At 59.3% G+C, this 9,542-nt stretch overlaps 1 protein-coding gene across 1 annotated transcript in view; it reads right to left on the bottom strand.

Annotated features, from left to right (window-relative positions):
• SYT7 (synaptotagmin 7) overlaps positions 1–9,542 on the bottom strand; it is a 43,914-nt gene that overhangs the window by 20,224 nt on the left and 14,148 nt on the right. Inside the window, 3 exon segments of the mRNA XM_027768746.1 lie at positions 1–76; positions 4,936–5,058; positions 9,465–9,542. The exon segment at positions 1–76 is cut by the window's left edge and continues 18 nt beyond it; the exon segment at positions 9,465–9,542 is cut by the window's right edge and continues 55 nt beyond it. Coding sequence (XP_027624547.1) covers positions 1–76; positions 4,936–5,058; positions 9,465–9,542 — 277 coding nt within the window.

Here is a 9,542-nt window from a genome sequence, read left to right on the forward strand (position 1 = left end):
CCGGCGGTCAGACTCATCGTGGGGTGTCTGGCCTGGCACTGGCGCCGTGTTCACTGCCTTCCCTCCTGCAGGCAACCTGGGGGTGGGGAAGTCAGAATGAATGTGGGCTGGGCGGTGGGCTGGGCGGGGTGCCATGGGCCTTCTGTGAGGACCCGAGCAGCTGCCACCTCCTCACAACCTCCTTGTCCATGGGGAGGCCTGGTATTCCCTGGAAACCAGTACTTAGGGCCTATCCTCCTCGCAGCCTCTGCCCCACGTAGCTCTGGCTGAACTACCTCTGTGGGGACTGTCTTGGGGACTGTTCCCAATCTTCCTGTTCCCCAGTTCCCTCCAGGTACTGGAGTGCATGGTTGGTCTCTGAGCTCCCCCACCCCCCAGGGGCCTTCTCCAATCTGTCCATCCCAGAGAGAGCCCGGCAGGGTGGGGGTGGCACTCCAGGTGTCTCTCCGCGTCATTACTCTCTGTAAACACACCCAGAGTGCCTGTCTCCTGGAGGCCTCACCCGTGTTTGCTCAGTGAGCACACAGGTGCTCCCCCACCCTGCAGACGCAGACTGACCAGGTGGGGTCGGGGCCCCTGCCGCACAGCTCTGTCCGACAGGACGTCCCACGATGGCAGGATTGTTCAGTACCTGTACAGCCCCACGCAGTAGCCACTGGCCATGTGGGGAGACAGCATGTGCCATGTGGCCAGAGCAACTGAGAACTGCATTTTTAAATCTTCCTAGTGTAAACTAACAGGCTTAGGTGCCACACACGGGGGCGGCAAGCCTATGCCCCCCTGCTCCACTCCCTTTGCCCATTCTGAGAACTGCACAGCTGATAGGCTCTTACCCAGGGTCAGAGACAGGCACCACAGAGAAGCCCTGTCCGCACCCGCCTCCATGCTGTTCCCAGGAAGCCGGGCTCTCTGGCCCAGGGGCTGGGCGGTGAGCCCAGGCTCTTCAGCTGGGACTCAGGAAGGGGCACTAAAGCCTGTCCAGGGACCAGGCTGGAACGTCCCAGGAGGAGGAAGACAGGCAGGGGCAGGCAGCGAGGAGAAGACGGGGACTGGCAGCATGAGGTCCAGGACAATAAAATAGAACAGCTTTGAGAGCACAGAGCCACAGGCTCAGAGCCACATGAGCTGGACACAAGCCATGGCCTCTGGTCCAGACCAGCCGCCAGCACACAGGTGGCCACGGCAGGCACAGACACACATGCACAGACCACGCCAGGCCCTGGGGGAGACCAGGGCCCAGCAGCGGGGTAAGCACACACAGACACACACACACATGTCCCGCGGACACCTGGAAGAACAGGGAGAGAATGGCACGGGCAGCGGGCAGGACAACCAGAGCAGCCGTGACGACACACACAGCGACACACTGAGATCCCAAGAGGAGACACATTTGAGGAGATGCGGCATGCCAGGGCGCACACATGAACTGGGACACGCTGGGACGGAAGAAGCAGAGAGCGCAGCTTCAGGGACAGACACCCTGATTATCAGATGCGGGATGCACCTGCTTTGAAAACCTGGCCTGGCCTCGACAGCACAGAACCGCCCTGCCCTGCCAGCACCTGGCTGGGCTGCCCCCTCCCAGAGCTGTGGACCCAGCAGTGTATGCACCTGCGGGTGCACACACGGCCACGCACACACGGACACACACACGCACGGACACGTGCTCACGCAGACAGGCACAGGGAAGGAAGAGGAGACTGAAATAGCTGGAGAGGTAAAGTCAGGTTAAAAATAGAGCGGGAGGGGAGGAGAGAGTGCGAGATTGACTGCTGAAGGTATGAGAAAGTCGGAGTTATTTTGGCCACGCCACAGCGTCAGCACAGCTGCAAAGCAGCCTGGGAAGGATGGTCAGCGCCACTGAAGCTGTCGGAGGTCACAGGACAGAGAGACAGAGAGACGTGAGGCACAGAGAGAGGCAGAGGGAGAGGCCGAGGGGCCTGTCACCAGCCCAGGGACATCCCTGTGAGGAGCAGATGGGAGGAAGGAGAGAGGGAGGGAGAGAGAGATAGAGGCCAAGAAAGGTTAGTCAGAGACGTGTGAAGGCTGCTGGGTGGACAAGGGGACAGGAGGAGCGAGGCGGCCGACAGGAGAGGCAGAGAGGAGGCGGGGGACACACACCAGGGCAGAGGAGTATGGTGGCTTCAGAGCGAGGAGAGTGATGGGGTGGCCTGGTCCCCGCCCTCGGGTGAGGGAGGGCCACGGTGGAAGCCATTTGGATCCCAAGGAGCAATGGTGGAAGGCTGACTGAGAGCATGAGGGGGATGGGTGGGCGTGATGGGTGGAGGTGGGATGGGCACGGCAGGGCGTGGGAGCCAGGGCTGCCTTGGTTTCTCTTCCTCCTGGGCCCACGTGCATGCTGAGGCTCTGTATGGAGGCCCAGGGCCGGGGGGTTTCTGAGGGGGGCTTCAGGGTATTGAGAACAGAGGGATGGGAGGCAGTGACTGACCTGGCCACTTCCTTGCTGCTGGTTGGACACACTCTACCCAGTTGGGACCTGGAATGGTTGCTCCTCCTCCCACAAGCCTGTTAACAGACCTGGGAGGCCACTGCCAAGTGGTGGTGCTCAAGGACTTCCACCCCTTCCTCCAGAGACATCTGGCCCGGAGGTCCGCAGGGAGGGGTGGGACAGTGAAACGGGGAGCAGGGTGGGCAGACCCTGGGTCCAGAGGGGAAAGCTGAAGTGAAAGGGACAGCTGGTCTACCACTCCAGGGTCTGAGGATCTGGGATCCCAGCGGGATGGGCCCTAAGGTGCTCGGGACCTGGCGGGCGGTGCCAATGCCAAGTTTGTGGGGGAGAGTCTGCCGGAGAGAAGTACTTGACTCCAGAGCCCCTGGCGGAGACCCCCTTACACACAGGGAAACTCCCCAATGGCCATGAGAAATGAGTTTCCAGGATGGCAGGGCGTGACCAGATGGGAATGGCATGTGTTTACTCGGAAAGTCAGGCTGGGTGGGGCGAAGGCCCATGCCTCACCCCTCACCTCCACACCCACCTTTCCCGGGAAGGCAAGGGACGAGCTGATGTAATGATCAGAAGGGATAGGTGTGTTAAAATATGAAGTGAGACCCAAGTGGCAAGGAGGTAAAAATAGGCTGTGGGTGAAAATGGAGCCGGTTAATTAACACATGGGTGATGTGAAATCTCGTTTCCAGCCTGCGTCTGCTCCCTCACGCTTCACACCTTTCCTGGCAAGGGCTCCGGTTCTTAGCAGGCTTGCAGAGGGCTCCAGCCCGCCTGCATCCTCACCCCGGCCTTGTGGCCAGCTTCCATTACCCACCCAAGGACACCACGGACCCTGTTGGGCCCAGGTGGGCTCGGGGGAGGGCAGGCTCCACCTGTCCTGTACCCCAAGACGTGGGCTCAGGACCTGACACCATCTATGCCACTGAATGACAGGTCCCATTCCGGGGGTTCCCGGCTGTGCCCACTATAGACAGGCAACTACAGGCTCCAGATGGGAAGAAAATGTGAGGGCAGGTCTCCAGAAGCCCGAGGGAGAGGTCGGTCACCATCTAACTCACCCTACCCTAATCCACCTTGCCCTAACCTACCAGGCCCTGGCAGCAGCCTGGAACATCCCTTCTTGCCCCCAAGGGCCTCTTAATGAGTGTCAGGGTTACCCATCCGGACACAGTCCCTGCCCCGCTCATAGGACCTGACAAGTAGCCTGGTGCGAGGGCCTGTTTTCCTCATTAGAAGCTTCGCCTGTCTAAGCAGGAAGGGCCATTCCTGTGAGGTCACCCTGTCCAGTCCTTCCCCCAGCGGATGAGAAAGTGGAGGCCCCGAGAGGGGCTGTGCCTTGCTCAAGGCTGCAGAACCCGAGCAAGGAGGAGGGTGTTCCGGCTGCAGGGCCACACACTCTCCAGTAGAGCCTGCCCAGTAGGGCCTGCGGTCTGACGAGAAGCAGACCTGACCAAGGTGACCAGCCTTCCTCTCCTCTCTGGGGACTACAGGGACGGGCGTCAGCCCAGCCTCAGGCCAGGGTGGCCCCACCTTTGTGATGCTCTGGGGGGGCAATAACCCACAAGGCTCCTCCTTCCCCAAGAGCAACGCCCCGCCCCTCCCTGAGACAAGGGACAGCGGGAGACACTTCCTGAATTCTTCATGGCTGAGTTACGGACCTCTAGATGCTCAGACTGCGCTGTGGCCACAGGGGCTGCCCCTGGGCCCCTGGGACGAGAGAAAGGGGCTCTGCCGCCATCTTGCAAGGGGACTATGCAGGCAGGTTTGGGTTCCCAGTGGAGGGTCTTAGGAATTTGCAATCCAATGAGCACTGCACCCCAGGGGTCAGCAGCCAGGCCTCACCCTCACTCAGGGCTGCCACCTCAGCTGCTCTGAGTCCTTGTCCCAGCCTCCCCCTCCTGGCACCCAGGATTCAGGGGCTACCCTTCTAGTTCTTTCAGGTCTCTCCCATACCCCACCCCTTCCCAACTGGGGTTCTTCCTCCACCAGCCAAAGAGCAGCCCCCGGGGACCTTCAGGCAAGAGGGAGGTTGAGGTGGTGGGGATGAGGGAGAACAGGCTGGTGCCCCTTCCCTGACATCCCCCCCTGCCCCTCAACCACCAGAGAAACTGGGATTTCTGGAGCAGGGGTGGGGGCAGAGATGAGAGATGGAGGGGCAGCAGAGGAGAGCCAAGCAGGAAGATGGGCAAAGAAGGCTGGGCTTGCTCCAGGCCAGGGCAAGCATGCTAGGGAGCAGGCTTGATCCAGAATGGTCCCAGGATGGCCACGAGTGGCTTCAGACCCGAGGGATGCCACCAGGGTGACCGTGCATGAGGGCACCGGCCAGGGAGGGGGCTCGTCCTCCCGCTCCAGCATCCACTGAAGGCACCACCACCTCGTCCCGCAGCCGGGCCGGTTGAGGCAGGTGGCCTCTCTGCGCCTCCTTCTCTGCTGTCGCCGCCGCCGCAGGCCCTCGCCTGTGCTCGTACCTCTTGTCCCCCTGAGCGTTCTGGTTCTGCTGGGTTCCTGGGTTTTGCAGGTCAGGGATATTGGCAAAGTCATCCTGTTCCGAAAGCCCTAAGACCAAGGATAGCACCACCATCCGGCCTTCCCTACCCGGGGTGGGCAGCCCACCAGCCGGGGTGAAACGAGGAGGCCCCATGGGCGGGGGGGTGGGGGAGAGGAGAGAGAGAGAGACAAAGACAGAGACAAAGAGAGAGAAGAAAAACAGCGTAAGAAACTGGCCCTGCAGGAAAGAAACCAAACTTCAGTCAACAGTTGTAGAACAGAGCGGGTGGAGGCAGGGAGGGAGGGGTGGAGGGGAGGCATCGTGGTGGAGACCCAGTTTGCCTTGGGCCAAGAGAAGATTCTCTGGAGCAAAACCGGGGAGGGGCTGGCAGAGGCCCGTGGAGATGGCCCGTGACTGGGGCAGTCCCAAGGGAACTTGTAAGGCCAGGGCGATGGAGCCTAAGCCCTGGGACGCGGTGGATATCTAAAGGCTAATTCACCCCCAGTGGAACTTGCTCTGACCATCCAGGCCACAGGGAGGAGGGGGAAGGGCTTGTCACCATCTTGCACAGAGACTGTGCAGGCAGGTTTGGGCTCCAGGAGGAGGGTCTTAGAAAATGTTGAAACCCAATGGGCACTGCACCCTGTGTTTATAGAAGCCCTTCACAAACAGCTTTGGGGTCATGGTCAACCAGATGTCCTCGAGCCCAGAGTGGTCTAAAGAGCTCCCTCCCGCAGGCTCCCAGAGACACAGCCCATTGGAAGAGAATGGGCATCCCTTCTGGCATAGTGCATCCTGGCCATGGTGGGCTGCCTCCTGTGTCCCCCTTCCTGGAGATCAAGGGAGCGACCACCAAGGCCTCTGGGTCCAGTTCAGAGGCCCTTCTTTGGGGAAGCAGTCCAGAAGTCACCAAAAAGCAAAGGCAGAGAGAAAGTACAGGAACTTGGCAGGGTCTGGAGAAGTCTTGGCAGGACTGCAGGGAGCCTGTGCCTGCAATGAGAGATTGTGCTTTGAGGGAGGCACCGTCAAGGCAGAGCGGGCAGGCAGACAAGGAGAAGGCAAGAGTCTCTCGGAGCAGACGTGTGGGTGGCAGCCTGGGGCCAGAGGCCAAGGTGCGGCACACCTTTAGTAGAAGGCATTCTCAGAGTGCCACTGGGCAACTGCCCAGGGACCTTGCAGGACTGCCTGCATTTTCCAGGAGGGAAAAGGAAGCTTCAAGGGCCATGCCCTTCAAAAGCATCAGAGTCCGTGAGTGTTTCCTGGGTGCTTGGTGGAGCGCATCCAGCGGTGGGGCTCAGCAGAACAGAGGGCTTCTCAGATGGGGCAGGCACAGGAGCACGTCTCCAGAAAAGCCAAGGGAAAGATGGTAAGGTTGATGGAATGTTCCAGAAGGGAAAGGATCCTGGGTCAGGAAGTCTACCACTTCACCCAACGTGAAGGAAAGTGGGGTTTAGAGAGGAAGAGCTGGGTGTGATTCTTTCCCAGAGGGGTGATCACAAAAGGGAACCCGGGGGAGAAATGGGCGAGGTGAGGAATGAGGGCACGGGCGTCTTGGAGCCTGAGGAGGGGAGGATACTAAGAGGGGTGGGGGGGGTGCCGCCCCGCATCTTTGCATCTCAGTCCGGGGCACAGTTACTCCAGGCTGACACTTGTGCTGGCACCTCTAACTTTTGGGAAATGACTCCTCCCCTTCCCTCAGGACAAATCCTCATTTGCTTTGTTCTCTGCCCACCGGTGCTGTTTTAGAATTGGTAAAATTCCATTTGGCTGCTGGGGAGTTGGTTGAGCTGGGGGAAGGCAAACCCGATGAAAACAACATGTTTTTCCCTGGTTAATGCATTTTTCAGATACTCCTTTTGCTCCTCTGCATAAACGCCCAATTTGTCGTTCTCTCCAGCTTCACTGGCCACTAGGGCAAGCAGGAGGGGCAAGGGCCAGAGAGGTTGGGGGTAGAAGCCGGAGGGGCCATCGAGCAGGAGGGCTGCCCTGTTCCTGTGAGGGGAGGTTGGGAGCTCAGTCTGGTTCTCCAATGGGGCCACCAGTGTCTGGAATAAGGGCAGAGCCCCAGAAGCCTGGCAGCTAAACCACGGGGTCATCGGGAGAGCCACAGCACACCTTTACACAGAAAAACACGCCATGACTTTTCTGACGACCGAATCGGAGGCAGGGGTTGGCAGACTACCGCCTGTGGCCTGGTTCTGTACAGCCCACAGGCTAAAAAAATTGTTTAAAAAAGTTTTTGCTATAGGACACATGTGCTCACCAGAGAAAAATGGAGAGAGAGGGAAAGTGAGAAACTACCCCCCAGGGGGGATGGCCATGCCACAGTCTCTCCTCATTCTCCTCTCAAGATTTCGGACATGTACACACATGCCCCCGGTGTGATTTTCGAGTGGCTGGGTAGGGACTTGAACCATGCAGCAGGTCATGTAGGAATCCAGCATCTTAACTTCCGTGCCACCTGCTAACCCTACATTCTTTTTTTTTTTTCCCTTAAAGACAGAGTCTGTCTATGCCACACTCCTCCTGCCTCAGCCTTCAGAGTCACTGGGATTACAGGTGTGCCATCATGCCTGGCCTTTGGGTTGGATGAGAAACTGAACCAGCGAACCAGGGCCTCCCCTGTGGGCCCAGTCTATAAAGCATATCATCTTACCAGCACATGTCACTGAGGCTGGGCCAGTTTTTTATATCTTTAGAGTTGCTTAGGAAAAAACAAACAAACAAAAAAACAAACAAAAAAACCCAAGATGTGATAGAGACCACCTGTGTCCCACAAGGCCTAAAATATTTATTATCTGGCCCTTTAAGGGGAATTTGCTACCCCTGCTGTGAGGAAGCGTAAGTGTGGGCAGAGTACTGAGGTGAGCTTTGGAGGTGGCCCTCTGTAGGCATCAGTGCAAACACAGGATGCTGGCGCATGAGCCATGCACGTCAAATCCTGATTGGCTAGAAAGGTGGAGGCAAGACCAGTTGGTGTGGGGCTCCTCTTGCAGCTGGGGAAAACCTGGGGATTGCCCTCCGCCCAGTCTGATAGCTGCTGGGCCAGGGAGTGGGCGACTACGGTGCGAAGAGCAGCCCGAGGTCAGGAGGAGCAGAAGGAGCCAGGGCCCGGCTGCCTCTAGTTCTGCTCAAGCCACAGCAGAACCGATTCCCTCCACTCTTAGATTCACACCAGGGCATGGCATCGGTCCCAAAACAAACTGCCACCTGGACGACAGTGCTGGGCATCTTGTCTCATGCAGGTGTCCAGCTGGATTCCTGAGGGTTCTCGGGTGGGGCAGGGCCCCAGCAAACACGCTGCCCTGATTTGTCAAGGAGTCACAAACAGCATGCCCTGCTGGGCTGGGGCCACAGGCCACTTGCACAGGCACGGAGAGCTGGTGTGAGAGGCCTCTTGCTAGGCTGCCTCTGCCCAGAGCTGCCCGAGAAGCTCTGGCTGGGCTTTCAGCAGGGGAGGCAGGATGCTCGGAGGAACCAGCTTGTCTTTGGAATCCCTACATTTTGCCAAGGAGCTGGGCCTTGGCCTCAGCTTCTCCCTCCTGCTCCCTTTCTCCTCCCGTAGGCTTAGTGTCCTGGTCTCCTGCTCTGTGAAAAGTGCTCCAGGAAAGACATAGGTGGTGGGATAATCCCCAGAGCCTGGAAGGAAGCTCAGGCAAGGGGTGATACAGGGTACCGCAGCCCAGCTCTGTCCTGGGCTCTGGGAATGAGCCCGGCGGGATGCCAGGAAGGGCTACCTGGGCAGGACCTTTCCCAGTGAGGGCGGGGGGACGGCTGAGGTTAGACATGGACGGTGTGGTGTTACTTCTCAGACTACTATTCCTGAAAGAAGGCTCTGATCTAGACACGACACTTTCTAAAGTCGAGCAGGAACATCTCAGGTTTATCCTTCGGGGACAACGGGCCATCACGGGGAGGAGGGAGCCTCAGGAGGCCAGGGCAGGAGATGGAGGGCAGGTGCTATGGAAGGTCAGAGACAGGGGACAGGGCTGATGGCAGGGACAGGACAAGGGAAGGGAGGGAGGAAGTGTGGGGCAGGAAGGCGTGCAGAGTCAGAGTCGGGTTACAGGGGAGAAGTAAACTGGAGGGAGGACGGCAGGGCTGGGAGATGGAGGGAAGGGAAAGGCTTGGGAGGAGAGGCAGGGCGGAGAGAGGTCGCTGGGCTGCGGGGAGGCAGAGCGGCCTGCGTCTGGCCAGGAAGAGGACACAGATGTCAGGCCCTGAGCAGCCCTGTCTAGTCTCTCCACTCGACCTTTGGGGAAAGCCTTCTCTAAGCCCCGGAGGCACTGAGGCAGCCTGGTCCTCGGAGGGGGTAGCTCGAATACAAATCCTTCCACAGGGGGCTTCAGCACAGACCACAGAGGCTGAGCTGGGGGCAGCCCGGCCCACTTGGCGCCCTGCCGAGGAGATGGAGGGCCAGGAGTGCACAACCAGCGGCTCCCAGGGAGGTGGGGGAAGGAGGCTGGGTTGGGGAGGTGGGGGGCCGGCCCGCTCAAGGGGAGGACTTACAGGAAGGATTTCATGTCCAAGCCTCGGTTTCGAATCTGCCCCACCACGTGGTCCCAGCTGCCTGGGTTGGAGCGGCTG

The sequence above is a fragment of the Tupaia chinensis genome, unplaced genomic scaffold, assembly GCF_000334495.1.
Source record: "Tupaia chinensis unplaced genomic scaffold, TupChi_1.0 Scaffold147351_1, whole genome shotgun sequence".
Classification (NCBI taxonomy): Eukaryota; Metazoa; Chordata; class Mammalia; order Scandentia; family Tupaiidae; genus Tupaia; species Tupaia belangeri.